The sequence below is a fragment of the Alexandromys fortis genome, unplaced genomic scaffold (assembly GCF_014885135.2).
Source record: "Alexandromys fortis isolate MF-2015 unplaced genomic scaffold, M_Fortis_MF-2015_v1.1 scaffold_26, whole genome shotgun sequence".
NCBI classification, from domain to species: Eukaryota; Metazoa; Chordata; class Mammalia; order Rodentia; family Cricetidae; genus Alexandromys; species Alexandromys fortis.
In genome coordinates, this window is record NW_026067894.1 from 9,956,938 (window position 1) to 9,976,071 (window position 19,134).

General features: G+C 52.9%; 1 protein-coding gene across 1 annotated transcript in view; it reads left to right on the forward strand.

The window, feature by feature from the left end:
• Ptpru (protein tyrosine phosphatase receptor type U) overlaps positions 1–18,225 on the forward strand; it is a 73,944-nt gene extending 55,719 nt beyond the window's left edge. The window contains 12 exon segments of the mRNA XM_050151015.1: positions 6,245–6,281; positions 6,928–7,025; positions 7,120–7,236; positions 7,940–8,094; positions 10,187–10,322; positions 10,767–10,916; positions 13,003–13,176; positions 13,939–14,079; positions 15,068–15,193; positions 15,287–15,444; positions 16,798–16,933; positions 17,124–18,225. Of these exon segments, the coding sequence (XP_050006972.1) occupies positions 6,245–6,281; positions 6,928–7,025; positions 7,120–7,236; positions 7,940–8,094; positions 10,187–10,322; positions 10,767–10,916; positions 13,003–13,176; positions 13,939–14,079; positions 15,068–15,193; positions 15,287–15,444; positions 16,798–16,933; positions 17,124–17,144 (1,449 nt within the window). The 3' untranslated portion in view covers positions 17,145–18,225.
• Positions 18,226–19,134: the final 909 nt, after the last annotated feature.

Below are 19,134 nucleotides of genomic sequence, written 5' to 3' on the forward strand. Positions count from 1 at the left end.
ACACTCTCGAATTTCATGTAACCTTATCACCCTATTGTGCATGACCTCCCCTTGCAGGGAAGGAAGCTGGAACCCAGAGAGGTGAAGCTACTGGTTGTAGGACACACAGCTAGAGTGGTAAAGAAAGGACTGAAGCCCCAGCTGGGCTGTCTCTGCAGCCTCCGATGCTGACCGTTTGGCGGCCTTGACAACTCTTGGATCTGGGTGGATGGGAGGAATGGGCCAAGAGAGGGCAGACTTCGCAGGTGTGCATGGGGGGGTGGTGATGGGGCTCGGGCAAGGCCCAGGGACTTGCCTGCACTTCATGCAGCAAGCTGAGCTTTGAAGAGCTTTCTTTAATTGTGTAGGAAATGTATTTTGAGCACCTGGGCACCAGGGATAGAAATGAGATCACGTGACCACTGCTTTTTCTTTTTTTATGATACAGAGATTCTAGTGGGGGGGGGGAGAAACAGATTAACATCGAAGGAAATTCATTTCAGATTAGCTGGAAAAGCATAGGCAAGAAGAGAAGTGTCGCAGAGCCAGTTAGCGGCAGAGCCAGGTCTGGTTGTGTAGACTGTGTTGAAGGAAGCAGTGTGGCCGCAGAGGAAGGGGAGGGGCACTCGGGGATGAGCAGTGAAGGCAAAGAAAGGCCCAGGAGGAAGCCGCAGTGTACCAGGGTTGAGGTCGTCAGGACCTCTAGAGATGACTCTCCTCTCCTTCCACCTTCCTCCTGGAGCTGAATGTGCCACCGCTTGCTTCCCAGAACCCTTTGCTGTCTCCCTGCCTCCCAGCACGGTCCTGGCTCACAGGCATGGGCAGCTTGGAGACAGTGGATCTTTCTCATTGGGTTCCACCTGGTTGGTTTCTCTCGGGCCCTGACCGGGACATAACCATGCCTCTCTCCACCCAAGTCCTGGCCTCCTGTCTCTGTTCTGCCCGCCAGCTCATGTCACCCTTTCTGGCCTCTCCTGTGCCCCGCCCACCTCCATCCACCTCTGGCCTAACATCTGTCTCTTTTGCTTTGTTCTTTTCCCTCACTGGAATCATTAAGATTCGGATAAACCGACAAGTAAGTATCTCTTCCCTCTCCTCCTCCTCTTCCTGTCTGGTGGACTGGCTGTGTCCTGGGCTCTCTCACAGGCTCTGGTTGGCTGTCTCTCTCTTTCTCTCTCCCCCTCCTTCCCCTCTCCTGGCACTGAACACCAGCCACCCATTCCAGCAGCTTGCCAGGGGCTGCCACGGTTAAAGACTGTCTTCCCACTGGGAGACATTCCTTGCCACCTTTTGCTCTCTCAACAAGGACAACTATGTTGGGGTGCTGGTCACTACTGTCACCTCTGTCCCCCGTCTAGCCATTTCCTGTGAGCGTCACCTGTTCTGCTCTTCTGCAGAGCTCCTCCTGGTGTATTTGGTGGGGAAACTGCCCTGAGACTTGTCTCTACCCCCCTCCCTCTCCCCCCACCGAGCAGCCCAGGCGGCAGACAGGCCTGGGCCAGTCCTCCTTAAGCTCCCTAGTGTTCAAACCCTTTGTGGTCAGTTTGCTTAAAACTCAGCCACTATCAGTTTGCCCTCCAGTTAGCCTCAATTCAAATGTGCTTTTTTAAATAATCAGTTTGAATATCAGTTTAAACATTATAATGTCTTTTGCTCTTTGGAGAATTGAAAAAAGGGCTCAGTTAGTGGAATGCTGGCCAAGCATGCTTGACACCCTGGGTTTGAGACCCAGCATCAGGTGAAAACTGGGTGTGGTGGTTCACTTCTTTAATCCCAGCACTTGTGGGGTCGAGGTGAGTGGATCTCTGAGTTGGTCTACATAGTGAATTCCAGGACAGCCAGGACTGTGTAGAAGGACCTTGTCTCAAAAAATAAACAAAACAAAAACCAAAGAAATTCAAGGCCATCCTGAGCTACACAGTAAGTTTGAGGCTAACCTATCTCAAACTAAGTTGTTTTCATAGTATTTATAATCATTGTTATTATCAATAATTTTGGCTTTTTGAGATGGGGTCTAACTCTGTAGCTAGACTGGCTTGGAGCTTACTGTGTAGTTGAGGCTGGAATCAAATTCCCAGCCATCTTTTGCCTCGGCCTCCTGAGCATGAGGATTGTATTTCATACTATTTAATGACTGGTATTCTTCGCTATTTTGCGGGTACATTTTCCATTTTATCTTCTTTTAAAAAGATATTTCATTTTTTTTGTTATCATTGCTAGGATTCTGTTCATTATCAGACTTCTGGACAACACAGAGAGACTAACATAAGACGTGAGAGGTTCCCCCAGTCAGATTTGGCAGAGCCAGCCAATTATCCCAGCCGTGCCCCTTATTTTGAGTGCAGCCACACAGTTGGTTTGTAAAATTCTCAAATGTAAAAGGCCCATTAGGCTCACAAAAGACAGCAGATGTGCAGGGTCCTAGCGCCCCCTGTGGGTTATGATGAATATTGGTCCTTACTGGCCTTAGATTCGCTGGTTCCCTAGGGTTAGACATTTGCCTTAGAATCTCACCCATTTGGTTCTCTCTTGTGAAACTCCTAAGAAATACCCTTAGAAGTCCCAGTGGGCTTCATGCTGCCTCAAATGCCAGTGAACGATTGTGTTGCCGACCTCACCTGCCAGGTGCCAGGCCCCTAAAAATTCTCATCATTTGGCGGATGAGAATGTTGAATCTGAGAAAGGTGAAATGACGTGTGTAAGGCCACAAAGCTAGCGTTACCATTCCGCTGTCCCTCAGCACCACCCACTCAGACCCCAGCAAGCGTGCAGATGTATGATCCTAGCACCTGCGTGGGGCACGAGGTCCAGACCTCTCCAGTGCCACTCCCTAGAGCGAAGTGTGCAAGGTGATATGGTCATTTAAAATGTGTATTTGGGGGGGGGGGGAGAGTTTGGGCATGGCTGAGTTGATAAATGCTTACCTTGCAAGTGTGAGGACCCAACTTCAAGTCCCAGAACCCATTGTGGGGATTCAGGTTGTAATCCCAGCGCTGGGGAAGTAGAGCCAGATGGATCTTTTGGGCTGCCTGGCCAGTTTAGCCTAATTGCAAAGTAGTAGCAGGCCAAAAAGAGGCCCTGTCTCCAAGGAGATGGACAGCTGTTCTGATAATAGTACTTGAGGTTGTCGTCTGACTTCTATACACATGCACACATGTACCTTCCTGGCATGTGCAATCCCCCCCTACACATGCATACACCTATACATATATGCATAGGCATAGCAAAACCTCTATCTGCGTCCTTGTATAAAATGGCTGTGCAGTAGCATATGTCTTACGTAAGAAGCGAGGGCTGTGAGATGGCTCAGCAGGTGAGAGCCTGCTGCTCAGCCTGGTGATCCCACACGGGAGAGAGATAACTGACTCTTGCAGGTCACCTGACCACACATACATCACTGCGACAACACTCTTCCCTGTGATCACAAAGGAAATGAAAATGTAGTAATGTTTTTTTTTTTTTTTTTTTTTAAGAAACGACCATGTAGAAATTTCGGGTTGCGTGCCTGTACACTTGCTTCAGATAGGGTGTGTGGGGCTCGGAGAGATGCTCGGTGGTTAAAAGCTCCGGCTGCTTTCGCAGAGGATCTGAATTCAACTTCCATCAACCCACAGGTGGCTCACAACCAACTGTGATTCTAGTTCTAGGGAATCCGATGCCTTCCTCTGGCCTCTGCTGTGCCTGCACGCACATGGTGCACATAAACTCATACAGCCACACAGGCGTACGCATAAATGATAAATAAATATTAAAACAAAAGCAATAGGCCTGCATGACAAGGTAGGTTGGGTGGCCCTGGGCCATACTTTCTTCAAAATGTAATTTTCCAACAGTGAAGGAATAGGATCCTGGAAAGGACTGGAAAGAGTGCCCCAGAGCTGAACTGTAGGCCAATTACTCACTGGGCAATCAATCGGGTTTCCTTCCTTTTTATGCTGGGGCTGGATCCCAGGGCCTCTTCCGTGCCAGGCAAGTACGTGTTCAGCTATAGCAGCCCAGTCAGTCTGTTTAGTTGAGTTCAGGTCCTCTGTTATTTACTGACTCAGGCTCAAATGCTGGCACGGAGCTGGGCCTGGTGGGGTGGGGGTGGAGGTGCAGAGTTTACTGACTCAGGCTCAAATGCTGGCACGGAGCTGGGCCTGGTGGGGTGGGGTGGGGGTGGGAGGTGCAGAGTTGGCTGACTCTGCTGATGATCCTGTGTTGGGGTGGAGCTTAGGCAAACTGTTTGTGCTGGGTGCAGGAGTACAGGCAGTTCAGGGTAACCTGTTCCCAAGCTTGACTACTTCCTAGGTGGAGTCAGCTGGGAACGGGCCCTCCCCATCCTCCGGCTCTGCTGTTCCTTTGACCGGCTCTAGAGACAGTGGGGACGACTTGGGGAGGCTGCTGGAGTGTAGGCAGAGTACTCTGGAGGTTTTTCACTTTGAAGGGGTTTTGGCTTTTCTCCGGGGAACCACGAGGCTGTCTGCTTGTCATCTTCCAGTTGCAGAGGGCAACAGAGGCTTTGGAAAGGTTCAGCCTTGTTGGCTACTATGCTGTCTGAGGCTCTGCAGTGTGAGCACTGCCAAGGAACTGGCCGGAAATGCCTATTTCCAGATCCACCCCCATCCTCGGAGCCCAAGTCTGCCTGGGACGATATCCCAGGGTCTCTGTGCACCAAAAATGCCAAACTTCTCTCCTCTTGGAGAAGTGACAGACATGGATTTTATACTATCCAGTCACTAGGATCAGTGTGGTATTTGTGTGTGTGTGTGTGTGTGTGTGTGTGTGTGTGTGTGTGCCGGTAGAGAATCCAGAGTCTCCCACATGCTAGGCAAATGCTCTACCCCTGAGCCTCATCCTCAGCTCAATTGATCAGTTTTAATTGCGTTCCATTACTTCGTTATTTATACCGACTAATAAGTGCTGGAACTTGCTGGCACCTGCCAACAGGGACCCAGGTCCGTTACACCCCAATCCTCTGGAGGTCATCTCCCATCCCAGCTGTTCTTTATCCCCCCGCCCCCCTCTGCTTTTGCCTCCTGAGTACTGGGATTAAAGGCATGTGCCACACACCCACCGAGCAGTTTTTGAAATCAACACTATCTGGGCCTTTGGAGACCTCCGAGGCAGGGTTAATAATCACAGCTGCTGTTGGCCCTGCCTTGTGCTTGGCCTGGTGACAAACGCTTAACCTCCATTACGGCTTGTACTCCTCACATCCCTGGCAGGGAAATCTGGTTATGATCTACTTTATAGCAGTGAAGGTGGAGGGCCAGAGAAGGAAAGGGTGTTTGTCTGAGGGCAGCTGGGATGTGGGCCCTGGCAGGGAAGCACTAGGGCCCTTTGGGTTCTCAGTGCTCGGGGGTCCACAAGGAGCTGTGTTGAGGGTCAGGGCAGAGCTTGATGACTCTCTTGCACCTGCTGCCATTCTACTTTGGAAACTTAACACAGAGTCTGCACAGACTTCCTGGCTGGTTCTTGTCCCACAAAGGTGCCTTCTTGTGAGGGACGTTGGGGCTACTGTGGCTTTGGAACCTCAGCTCTTTGCTACTTGGCCTGAGGGCTCTGGGGATGGAGGATGAGGGAGCTCTCAGCTTTTCTTTTCAATAAAACGGACAGTAGTGTTTAGGACGGTATGGGACCATCACCATGACTCTGGGACCGCAGCTCACTGATGCTTGGCCTGAGGTCTCTGGGGATGGAGAGTGAGGTAGCTCTTGGCTTCTCTTTCATGTAAGATAAACAGCAGTGTTTAGAACGGTATGGAACCATCGGTCTCAGGAAAATTCCTCATCAGTAAAACAGATTTTAAAACTGTATCTAAGGGCCCTTTGCTTCCGATTTGAAGCCCTCTTTAAGATTTCTCCCCCAAGCTCTGGGTACTCTCCATTCTGAATGTCCTGCCTGAAACTGGGGATTCTGCCAACCTCTGGTTCTCCCATATCTGGGGTCCAGGGTGGATTATGTTTCTGGGAACAGGGCAGCAGCAACTGGCGCTTCATTTGTCTCTGAACGGCAGCCATGTTATTAACAGATAACATTCCCACTTTGAGGGTGGGAGACTCGCTGGGCTCACAGAGGAGCACCCTCCACAGGTTCCATGGCAAGACCCTGGTGTCTCTTAGCTTCATACATCTTTGGGACTGGGAGGAGGACCAGGTCACCCTCATCTAGAGACATGAGTTTCTGGAGGGTGCCTGCTCCTGGAAGGACGGTGATAGGGGCAGTCTGAGGGGACAGAGGTCTGCTCCCTTGACGTTCACTTCACCCTATTCTCCTGTTCCAGGGCTACCACAGGTCAAACCACTTCATAGCCACTCAAGGTACCTGGCCCCTCCGCCTGTGGCACCCTCTCGTGACCTGGAATGTCCGCTGCCTGCCTGCCTTCCCTGCTGACCTGCTCAGCATCCCTCTGCCCACGTCTGCCTCCCCATCTGTCTGTGTCTCTGTCCCCACTACCTGCCTGGATCTTTTACATCTAACCGCAGCCCTTATCCGCCCTGTCTGTGCCTCCTGAGATGCTCAGTCCCTCCCCTGTAACCTGGTTGTGTGTTTGTGTGTTCCTCTGTGGTGATGCATGTGCAAGGACTCGGGCTATACCCACTGTCATGGAGCATGCCTCTCGGTCCAGCTGGCCGCTTGGGTCCCCTCTAGTCTTGTCTCTCTTCTGCTACTGCCTCTCTGTCCACCTCTCCTGCCCATGCACTGAGGGTCTATCATCTATACGGCTCATTAGTTCTTACTCAGCACACCAGGCTCTCCAGCCTGGCTCTGCCTTGCTACTGCCCATCCCAGGGCCCTGTAGGCATGAAGCCGTGGTTGGTGGGGTATATTGGGGTGAATGAGAAGTCCCCATTGGGGTTGGGTGTTGGGAGCGTCCCAACAAGGGACAGTGTCCGTCACTGAGCATCATGGTGTGCTGGCCATGGAAGGACCGTGCTCAGGGACAGGCATCCTCTGCGCCCTCAGGGCCGAAGCCCGAGATGATCTACGACTTCTGGCGCATGGTGTGGCAGGAACAGTGTGCGAGCATCGTCATGATCACCAAGCTGGTAGAGGTGGGCAGGGTAAGCGGGGCTGAGGGGGGGGTGGGCTGGAGGCAGGGTGGGCCTCATGGATGACTGGGAGCACGCTGAACCCTGTGCTGTGGGGGGGTCACAGGTAAAGTGCTCTCGCTACTGGCCTGAGGACTCAGACATGTATGGGGACATCAAGATCACGCTGGTAAAGACAGAGACACTGGCTGAGTATGTGGTGCGCACCTTTGCCCTGGAGCGGGTGAGTCTCCCCTACGTCTGTCCATGTAGTAGAGCTAGAGCCTACGTTGCCTGAGTCTAGGGAAGCATAGGGGAAGGAGGGGCAAGGAAGCACGGCTGAGGGATGGGATGGTGACTATTTCTGCTGGAGTCCTGGATGCATGGGATATGAAGATGTGACATCTGCCCTGTGTTGTTCCCTGCTGCGTGAGACACTGTGCTGAGCCTCTTACATGCATTGTCTGAGCCCCATGGAGACACGCGTTCACCATCAGAGCTGTTTGGCAGATGAGAAAAGCAAGGGTCAGAGGGTTTCCTTGTGTATCAGGATCTAGGTTGACATGTAATTACTTAGTAAAATCCTCAGAGGAGGGCTGGCAAGATGGCTGAGGGGGGAGGACTCCTGAGTCACAGTGCTCTTCTGCTGACATGGCAGCCCAGGGACGAGGTGGATGCCGGACAGCGTAGCTTTAGGATCTGGCGAACTCAGTCCAGACCCTGAGCGTGTCCCTAGTCAGCCTCGGCAGAGGGGATGGTCCACCCCAAAATGTGTCCCTAGTCAGCCTCGGCAGAGGGGATGGTCCGCCCCGGGCCTTCAGGTCCTCCTCACCTGTACAATGGATGTGGATACTTGCCTTGCCAAGGAGGAATGAGCAGAGCCTGGCACACAGCAGGTGTCCAGTGGGTGCTGCTGGCACTGACTCTCACCACTGTGGTTCCCACAGAGAGGCTACTCAACCCGGCACGAGGTCCGCCAGTTCCATTTCACAGCGTGGCCAGAGCACGGCGTCCCCTACCATGCCACGGGGCTACTGGCCTTCATTCGGCGAGTGAAGGCTTCCACTCCCCCGGATGCTGGCCCCATTGTCATCCACTGCAGGTGGGAGCACTGGGGATCCCAAGGAGAGCGGCCAGGGTGTGGGGAGCTGGGCTGGACTGGGCAGGTTCAAGGTCCCTAAAGAGAACCAGACTTGGGTTCAGCTTGCTTGGAGATAGAGGATAGAAAAGAATGACTCACCCAAGATCCTGAGAGATTTGGCTCTGAGGTTGGCACCACACAGAACCCCTTTACCAGAAATGAGGAGTGCTGGAACCTGCAAGCCCTATGGCTTATCTTGGCTCCTTTGCGGGAATTCTCACCAGCTCACCAAACGCCACATGGCCGATTTCCCTTGCCCTACAGCCTCCTGGCTAGAATCTGTTCGTCCTTCCTTCCTTCCTTCCTTCCTTCCTTCCTTCCTTCCTTCCTTCCTTCCTTCCTTCCTTCCTTTCTCTGTCTGTCTCTCTTCAGAGCTCATTAAGATAGTATCTGAGAATGAATTCCAACTGATACAGAAAAGTCTGTCACGGAAAGTGTAATTTATATCGCCAACAGTGTGCCTGCAACTGATGGCTTTACTAACTGAACCTCGAGCTCAGTCTTCTCAGAATGAATAACAGAGTGTGGGGGTGGGAGACAGATGACTGAAGTGTTTGCTACGTGATCCCGAGGACCTGAGTTTGATCCCCAGCACCTGTGCAAAAAGCTGGGTGTGGAGGCAAGTGCTTGTAATCCCGGTCTCGGGAGACAGAGATAGGAAAGTACCTGTCTCTCACTAGCTAATCTGCCCTAACTAGCAAGCCCCAGGGCCCAGTGGGAGACCCTGGCTCACAAGGACATGTGTAGTACTCCTGCGGAGTGACACCTGATGTTGACCTCTGACATGCTTGAACATGTATTAATCCCCCACTGTACACACACACACACGTTCTGGAATGTTCCCAGAGGAATGGCGATCTGACTTCTCCCTTGTAGGAAGCCTTTCATAGATCTGAACATTGTGTAAAGTAAGTCCCCTAGTGTGAACTCTCTGCTGTGTGACTTTTCTTTTCACCTTAGTGTGAGAGGTCCGCCCACACAGCATCACTTTCTCGGGTGTACAAACCCCTCCCTGTGTATCTGTCCACCTCCTGGTGCTAGGGATTTCGCTGGTTTTCACCAGAAACAGTGCTGTTAAAATCAAATGCAGCACTAAGGTTGTTCTAACACAGTGGTTCTCAACCTTCCTAATGCTCCGACCCTTTAATACCATTCCACATGTTGCCATGACCCCCAGCCATAAAATTGTTATGTTGCTGCTTCATAACTGCAATTTTGCTGCTGTTATGAATCGTAATATAAATATCTGATATGTGACCCCAAGGGGTTGCGACTCACAGGTTGAGAACAGCTGTTCTGAGGTGTGGCTCTTTGATAGGAAATGCACACACCTCGCTGTGGGCCGTGTTTAGAGGCAGAACTGCGGTCTGTGACCATTCAGCCCTAGCGGATGCCGCCCAGGTCTCCCAAAGTACTTGTGTGATTTGAGCTGTGTAGCTCTCACTAATGCTTTGATGATGCCGTCTTCAAAGCTGGAATCCTGGGGCATCCTTCCCAACCTGCCTCCCCATCAACACTGTTCCTTGTGATAAATCCAACCCAGCCCTGCGCTTGCTGCGCTCCAGGTGGAGTTAGGGAGCTGCCACGTAAATAGGGACCACATCACACGTGTTTTAACAGAAGCTAGCCATATTGCTCTGAGACTTTGGAAGAAAGCCATGTGTCTAGAAATGTTGGAAGCTCCACTGAGGATGTGGCTGGGTATGAGTGTGGGGGGTTTTGAAGCTTATGCAGGAACCTGGGATATGCAAGGGGAATGTGTGTTCTTAGATGGAACTCTGAGCATCACCTCCAACCCTTCCCGAGTTTTGTCTGTGAAGTTGACCCAGTCTCACTTCCACGTTCTTCTCCCATCCTCTTTCTGTCCTTTCCTCCCCCAGATCTTGCTCTATGCTCCCAGCTGTGTCCCCTGCCGCATTATATGGAACTCTAGCTCCACAGCCCCTCCTTTTTGGAGTGTTCCTAACCCCTAAGTTTTATAACTCTTGCAGATACCCTGGTCTCCCCTTCTTTTCTTCTCCCTTACGTGGCGCTGGCCTTCTCTTCCCCTCAGTGCAGGCACTGGCCGCACAGGCTGCTACATCGTCCTGGACGTGATGCTGGACATGGCCGAGTGTGAGGGCGTCGTGGACATTTACAACTGCGTGAAGACCCTCTGTTCCCGGCGGGTCAACATGATCCAGACTGAGGTTCAGACCAGCCCTGTCCCCGACCTCTCCCCTCCATCTAGGTCTCAGGGTCTCTGTCATGGAGCTCAGACTGTAGTAACATGTCTTCAGGACATCCTAGACTCTTCTCTCCTGGGACCATCTCAAACATGGCAGTGGTGGTGGTGGTGGTGGGGAGGCTCGTAGGTCTCCAAACCTCACTTCATGGTGTGATGGTGGCGGGCTCTGAAGTCACATGTACCAGGGTTTGTGTCCTCACTAGATCTGGGACCTTGGACTATCTCTCACCACTCAGATGGTCGGCTGGGAATATTCCCAGGATGCAGTAGAGATGAGCTGAGGTGATCAGTTGATATGATCAACTGGGCACCCCGGCCTCAGCCGTGGCCTTGTTTCTCCTTCATCCTCGGTAGAGCTCAGCTTCCAGTCCCCTCCTCATTCCTCCATTCTCATCTCTTGTCCCAGGAACAATACATCTTCATCCATGATGCAATCCTGGAGGCCTGCCTGTGTGGGGAGACCACCATCCCTGTCAACGAGTTCAAGGCCACCTACAGGGAGATGATCCGGATTGACCCTCAGAGCAATTCCTCCCAGCTACGGGAGGAATTCCAGGTGGGGGACATATGTAGACATGGGGTGTGTGAGTATGTGTATAAGTGTGAGGTGTGTGTGTAAAATTGGGTATGTGTATACAGGGCACACACACACACATATATGGGGATGAATGAATGTTGTAGAAGAGTTAGGTATGTGTGTGTATAGGAGTGGGGTTTGGGTGTGTTTGTGGGTAAGAGCAGTGTGTGAGAATATGTATATGTATAGATGTGAGGTATATGAGGTATATGAATATGTATGTGTGTATTTGTGTGCCGGTATGGGTGTCTGAGTGTGTATATAGGAGTGGGTATGTGTGCGTAGGAGTTGGGTGTGTGCATAGATGTGAGGTGTGTGTATGTAGATGTGGGGTGTGTGGGTGTATATAGAGGATTGGTGTGTGTGTGTGTGTGTGTGTGTGTGTGTGTGTGTGTGTGTGCACACACTGGGAAGTCCTTAGTGCTGTAGCTATCAAGGGTCAGTCATGGAGGGACAGAGTCAGGTGACTGAAAGGGACTTGGAGACAATGAAGGACATGAGTTAGAGCAGCTGTGATCCCAGAGTTTTGGAGTCAGATAAATGTGGATTCAGATCTTGGTTTACCTTGAGGAGCTGTGAGGAGCCTGGGCAAGTCACCTCACCTCTCTAAGCTCTCTTGCCACCTAGGAAAGAAAGGAAATTCCCGTCGCCCTGCAGGTGCGTGGCCGTCAGGATTTTCCCGGTGTCCTAAGGAAGCTAGCTCAGAGGCCCCAGCAGGCGCCATTAGCCATAGCTCGACATAGCTCGTTCCAGAGACTCAAGTGTTAATGCTACATTTGGTCTCTGCCCATCTTTGGTTCTGCTGTTTTTGTTTGTTTTTTGTTTTTGAGACGTTTTTATGTAGCCCAGGCTGGTCCTGAACTTGTGGTGTCTGCGGGGATGACCTTGAGTTCCTGATACTTCTGCCTTTACCTCCCCAGTGTTGTAATTATAGGTGTACGCCACCAGCTCAGAACTGTGTGCTGGGGGTGGTGGTGACTGAGGGCAACAATAGGTATTATCTGCCTCTTTTTTGTTTTTGAGATAATGTCTTTCAAAGGTATGTGACTTACCAAATAACCCAGGCTGGCCAGCCAGCAAGTCCTGGCGGTCTAGGGGATCTGCCTGTCTCCTCCCATTACTGGGATAACAGTTTGTGCCACCATATTTAGCTTATTATTGTTGTTATTATTATTATTATTTTTAAAATACAAGTTCTGGGATTAAACTCGGATCCTCATGCTAGACCCATGCTAGACCCGGGCTCTGGCGCTCTGTTTTGGGTGGGGCCAGGCTCACCATGCTGCAGGCTTCTCTCCAGACGAATCTGCTGATCTCTGGGTGTCAGAGACCCAGGGGTTCCCTCCGTTCAGAGTTCCTATCCCTCAGTCATATGGCTCCTGACAATTGTAGAGTTCTGGAGCCAGCTTAGGGTGACCTGGAAATGTGACTAGTGATTCCCGGGGAGGGGTGTCAGCTTTGGGGGTCCTGGGAGGAATCCCCAAGAGTAAGAGAGAAACGGAGACTCTGGTACATGAAACCTGGAGGCGGGGTGTAGAGATAGCATAGCCCTGGCTAGGACCCGTGCTAGGTGCTCAGGACTACATTCTGTCTAGACGTCTGTGACCAAGGCTTCTGCCTCATATCCTGGGTTGGCTCTAGGAAGAGATGGGGTTCAGGCTTGCATCTTTGAAAGCACTGACAAAATAATGCTGATCTTCCCTGAGCCTGCCACACACCGAGCCCTGGGTCCACCAGGCTCAATGCCTGGCATGATCTCATTTTGGAGATCTCCTGATGCCCCAAGAAAAAGGCACATCATTTTCCCATTTTACACATGGAGAAAAGTAAGTCACTTACCCAAGACCACACTGGCTCAGGGTGACAGATGCTCGTCCCAAAGCTCAGTCTAAGCCCTCGGTGGCCTGGTGATAGGCAGCTTGGTTCCCTAACTTCTCTCTCTCTCTGGGCCTCAGTTTCTCCATTCACAACACAGAGTTAGTTATCTAGCCTAAGATTCTTCGTGGAGTTGTGAGGAGACCCTGAAAGCCCTGGCCATGCTCTGTCCTCGCTTCCGTCTCCGCAGACCCTGAACTCGGTCACGCCGCCCCTGGACGTGGAGGACTGCAGCATCGCCCTGCTGCCCCGGAACCGAGACAAAAACCGCAGCATGGATGTGCTGCCGCCAGACCGCTGCCTGCCCTTCCTCATCTCCACTGATGGGGACCCCAACAACTATATCAACGCGGCCTTGACTGACGTGAGAGTCCAAGGCTGCAGTGGGTCTGGAAATCCCACCCTGGTGGGGCTTGGGAGTCAGTGGAGCAGAGTCTAGGGCTCGGGTAGAGGGGCAGCCCCCTTCAGTGCCCATTCAGTGAGACAGGCCCATGGAAACAGTCTTCGACTGTGGGCATTCAGTGCCCCCTTTCTGGTGTTTTGGTCAACTTTAGTGCAGATCCGTGGGGGTGAAGTTCAGGCAGGGTTGTCTCGAGGATCAACCCCAGCAGAGCCTGGGACAGGGTGACTTTGACTGGGGATCACTAAGGATTTGAGGTCAGGACTTGATACCTGATATTTAGAGCTAGAGGAGTCTATTCTGAGGGCATGGGACTGTACCCAACTCCAGGACCTGGCCTGGAGTAGTGATCTGACCCCTGGTCCTTATCTAATTGTGGCCTGAGGGCACAGGAACCGTTTAGCAGATGCATTGCCTGTCCCTGACCCAAGGGACTTCACCCTCTTTACTTACTGGGCATTGCAAACAGAAAAAGACATGGGTGCTGTGCTGTGTCTTGGGGGACTGGGGATGATATCCCCTGAGAAGGAAGTGTCTCTAAGTATCAGTCCTGTACCTCTCCCCTCTCAAAGCCGATTGAGTGAGAAGTACAGGAGACAGACAGATGGATATCAAATGCTGCAGAAAACGGGGGGGGGGGGGGGGGGGAGAACGTCTGAGGGAAGGGGACAGCTGGTTAGAGCCATCAGAGGCCCTCCCCCCCGCTGAGTGCCGTGTCCCCCGCAGAGCTACACACGGAGCGCAGCCTTCATCGTGACCCTGCACCCACTGCAGAGTACCACACCGGACTTCTGGCGACTGGTCTACGACTATGGCTGCACCTCCATCGTCATGCTCAACCAGCTCAACCAGTCCAACTCCGCCTGGGTGAGGCTGGCCGGGGTCGCAGGGCACGTATAGCCACTGTTCCCAAAGTGGAGAGCAGGAGTCCACCTCTGCTGTCAGTTTGCTCTGTGGCGTTAGAAGAGTCACACCCCCTCCCAGGGCCTTGGTTTCCTAATCTACAAACAAGCGTTTCAGACTGGATCAACTCTCTCCTCTTTAGTGAGCATCTGCCGTAAGCCAAGGACTGTCGTGCACACTTGGTCTCGTTTACCACTGACAGTGGCCTCTGGATGGAGGCTTCAGGGCAGAAAAGGAATTAAGGCCCACAGAGAGGAGGTGCTTTCTCCAGGGTCACATAGTGGGAGGTGACAGTGCTCTGCTCCCCCACCGTGGGGTGTTCCACTCAGTTTCTGCTCTTGCAGTAGCACCCCTAAACTGCCTCCCCTGGGGCCTCTGAGGTAAAGCAAATTCAAGCCTCCTGCTTTCTCTTTGACTCAGGGTAGCTGTGTTACCTGTTTATGCCACAGTACATGTGTGCCTGTGTGTGTCCCAGAGGGTCCCCTCTGCCCCTCGCCTGTCTCTAGTGTGGGCTACAGGGGAGGTGCGGGAATGAAGCCATGTCCTAGCATCAGGGCCACCCTGTCCCTGAGCTGGAGCTGGGCTCGGAGATGGTGAGGAGGAGGCATTGTTGGTTTGGGATGGGTGGGTTATTTCTGCCTCTTCTCGGGGTAAGGCAGCGTGATGCAGGAGTCCACGCACACACGCATGCAGGATGTAGCTAGCATGTTAGAGCAGAAGTTTTCATCCACATAGCCATGGGGACACGGCACTCTTTATGAAGTTGCTGTGACCACTCTGGATGGGCCAGTGCTCTGGGCAGGTGTCCTTGTGTTCTGATGGGTGAGCGGTGGAGAGATAGATGTGCCTTGGGGGAAGCTAGCGCCGGGCACTGAGCCATGGTGGAATCCCCAGAGCTAGCACTGGGGTGGGGACTGGTTCTGCTCCACTCAGCTTGCTCTCTGTGTCCCAGCCCTGCCTGCAGTACTGGCCAGAGCCAGGCCGGCAGCAGTATGGCCTCATGGAGGTGGAGTTTGTGTCTGGCACAGCAAATGAGGATTTGGTGGCCCGAGTGTTCCGGGTGCAGAACACTTCTCGGGTGAGTATCCCGTGGAACCCAAGGGTGAGAGTCTGGGTGGCGGCCAGGGCTCATTCATGCTCATGTTTCTTTGCCTGACTGCTGTGCCCCCAGCTGCAGGAGGGTCACCTGCTGGTACGGCACTTCCAGTTCCTGCGCTGGTCTGCTTACCGGGACACGCCTGACTCCAGGAAGGCCTTCCTGCACCTGTTGGCTGAGGTGGACAAGTGGCAGGCGGAGAGTGGGGATGGGCGCACCGTGGTGCATTGTCTGTGAGTGCTCCCGGATGAGGGGGTGGGTGAGGGGCTAGAGACTGACAGGGGCTCTCAGGCCTAGCACACGGAGTCCACCCTCCAGGGGCTGTGGCCGGGACTCTCTGGTTAGCAAGTTTAATGAGAGTCTCATCAGGATTCCTCACCCCGTGAGATTACAGCAGACTTAAATTTTGTTTTTCACTTATATGTGCATGTGTGTGTGATGGGTGGGTATGCACACAGCACAGCTCATGTCTGGAGGTCAGAGGGCAACTTTGTGGAGCCGGTTCTCAGTTTCTACCTTTACTTGGGCTCTGGGGCTCAAACCCAGGCCACCAGGCTTTCATGGCAAGGGCCTTTACCCACTGAGGCATCTCGCTGGTTCCACATAGCATGCTTTAAAACCTTTTCAAAATTACCATTATTTAATGTGTGTTCAGGCATGCACGTGTGCTCAGGCGTGTGTTTATGTGTGACAGTGTGTGTATGGAGGTCAGAGGACAACTTGCAGGAGCCCACTCTTCTCCACCATGAAGGTCCTGGGGGCTGAACTCAGGCCATCAGTCTTGGTGGCAAGCACCCTTACCCACTGAGCCATCCTGTTAGCTCCATATAGCATGCTGGTTATGACAGTGGGATTCTGGTCTTTGTTTGTTCATGCACACCTGCAGGACTTTTTACTCCAGTAAATATCCCATTCATTCATATGGACCTCTGTTCAGGAATGCATGTTCTCATGCATGTCTGGGTACAGTCCCTTCTTTCCATGGTTCTTGCCACTTTGTGAGCCTCCCTGTGGCAGCTTGGGTCCCGTCCTCTGAAGGCTTGCCTTTGGTTCTAGTGAGAGACTCCTGTAGCAGCAGGAGGCCAAGGGTGGTTAGTCTCCCATTTCCCAGAAGGCTCATGTTGGGTCACAGCAACAGGGACAAAAGGAGGAGAGGATCCCTGGTGGCCACAGGATGAACTTGGCGCCTGGGTTTGACTGTGTCTCCATTGCTGGTCCTGGCTGGTCTTCCCATCTTGCTCCAGGGCTTGTTTGCCTCTGGGCTTCCTTCCCTTCTTTGTCACTTTCTCTTGAAGCTCTCTGGATCTTTTCTCTAGTCTACAGGCCGAATCTTTCTGAGGATATCTGCTCACGTGACGGCTGCTTTTGGTACCATTCTCAGCCCTGAACTATCTTTTTAGCCTTCTGGTCCTTGGGCTGGCTTCTGAGCTCCATTTCTCATCCCTCCTAGTCCACCCTCCATGACTCTTTGGTGTTACCCTCCCCTTTGGCCTCTCTAACCTTGCTTCTGCCTTTTGATTGCCTCGCTCTGTCCCTCAACCTTGGGTTCCCAGGTCCCACCCTGAACCGTTTTTTGTTTCCTTTAGAAACGGGGGTGGCCGCAGTGGCACCTTCTGTGCCTGTGCCACGGTCTTGGAGATGATCCGCTGTCACAGCCTGGTGGATGTTTTCTTTGCTGCCAAAACACTTCGGAACTACAAGCCCAATATGGTGGAGACCATGGTGAGGAGCCATGTCCCAAGCACAGTCACCTCAGCTCCCCATCCAAGCTCCACCCAGTTCCTCAGCAACTACACACTCCTGTCTGGTCCCCAGCTTTGGGCCTCCATTCTAGTCCTGGGGTGTTAGACTATCGTCCTCCTTTCTCTTTCGCCGGAGGGTGGTCAGAGCTCAAGGTGCCCTCTTTCCCCAGGATCAATACCACTTCTGCTAAGACGTGGCCCTGGAGTACCTGGAGGCTCTCGAGTTGAGATAGCAGGCACCTGGCCTGGGGCACCCACTGATCACCCAGGGCGTGGCCCATCATCACAGACTGGTGAGGAGGGCCTGTGGCCCCAACTTTGCTCAGCCATAATTCCACAGGGAGAACACTGGAGTGGATGCTGCATTGTCTTGGTGGTCCCCATGGGCAGGCTGGGGCCGAGGAGGAGCTTTGCAAGACCACAGCCAGCCCCAGCTCCAGAGCCCGGTAGACCCGTGTGGAGAAGCTTGAGACAATGACACTGGCCAGAACAACCAGTACTGGGCACCCCAGGCCAGGCCTCTCCACTCCATTCCGGTCCTTGGCAAGAAACGAATGGGGGCCTGCAGAGAGTGTCCAAGGTTTGCCCCCCAGCGTGCTCCCTTGTGCACATGGTGAAGGCTCGCTGGGGCTGGGCAGGGGCTGAGTCGTCCCATCTGGCTTGGCCCCCGAGAATCCTGAAGCAGGGGCTCTTTCCTGTCTGACCATCCTGCAGCTCTGTTCCCCATCCCACTGCCCCTGCGGCCCCAGGGGTGCTTTGCTCGCCAGACTTCCCTGCTTCTGCTTCTGAGCTTCCTGCGACAGGACCTGGGCCTCCCTCCTGGACTCCATCCCTGCCTGACCCGGTATATGCAGAATATCATCTCAGCCCCCTCCTCCCTAGCCTTCAGGCCTCCATGGCTCAGTCCTGCTCAGCGTGGGCCTGTGACAATCCACAAGGCTGAATCACAGCCCCCAGGGTTGAGGTCCCTGTGGCTCTTGGTGAGACTGCCGCTGGGTTGAGGCAGGAGAGAACAGGGCTGGTGACAGCTCCTAGAGTTTGGAGAAAGAGGGTGCTATGGGATGGAGGACCAGTACTTTTTTGTTGTTATTTTTTTGATGGGAGATGGAAGTTCTCTTTATAATGGGGTAGGCCACACCCCCATTTCGTGCCTCAATTTCCCCATCTGTAAACTGTAGATATGACTACTGACCTACCTCACAGGGGGCTGTGGGGAGGTGTAAGGTAATGTTTGTAAAGCGCTTTGTAAATAAACGAGCTCTCTGAATGCCACCCGGTGGCTCTGTGTGTGACTGACCAGCCTGATGGTGCTGAGAGGCTAGGTTTGCTTTGGATTTTCTGTCCACCAAGACAGCAGAGATACAGATCAGGGCATCGCTCAGAGTCTCTCCACAGAGGTGGCTCCAGGGGACCCTGGTCCTGTTGCCTTTCCTAGGTAGTAGGTACTTACTGCATTCCTGCAACACAATACCTGACCAAGGCAGCTTAGGGGAGGAAGGGGTTATTCGGGATTACGGTTCAAGGGTATAGTCTACCATAGTGAGAGTTCAAGTTTGACCTCTGTTGTTATGGTAAACATCTTGACCAAAAGCAACCTGGGGAGAAAAGCATATATTTCATCTTACAGGTTGCAAGCCGCCATCGAAGGAAGTCAAGGCAGGAACTCAGGGAGGGAGCTTGTGTTGGCTTGCTTCCAGACTCAGCTATCTTACATAGCCCAGGCCCCCCTGCCTAGGGATGGTACTGCCCACAGTGGGCTGGGCTCTCCCACATCAACCGTTAAGCAAAACAAGTGCCTCAGTCACAAGCCAATGGGATGGGGGTGACTCTTCCATTGAAGTTGCCTTTCCCAGGTGTGTCAGGTTGATGACCAGGATGAGGTGTCACAGTGGGGGAGGCACGGGGCAGGGGCCCCAAGCAGCTGGTGACATTGCATCTGCAGCCAAGAAGCAGAGGAGAAGGGCTGAGGAAACGCCTTGATGGGTAAGAGTGCTTGCCGTCAAGTGTGAGGGCCTGAGTTTGAGTCCTCAGCACCCACGCAGAAGCTGGGCATGACTGCACGCGTCTACAACCCCAGCATTGGAGGGTGAGGACAAATGAGCCCTGGGTGTTCACTGGCTGGCCTGCCACCCAAAATGGCGAGCTTCAGGCCAACGGGAGAGAATAATGTGGTCGGCAATA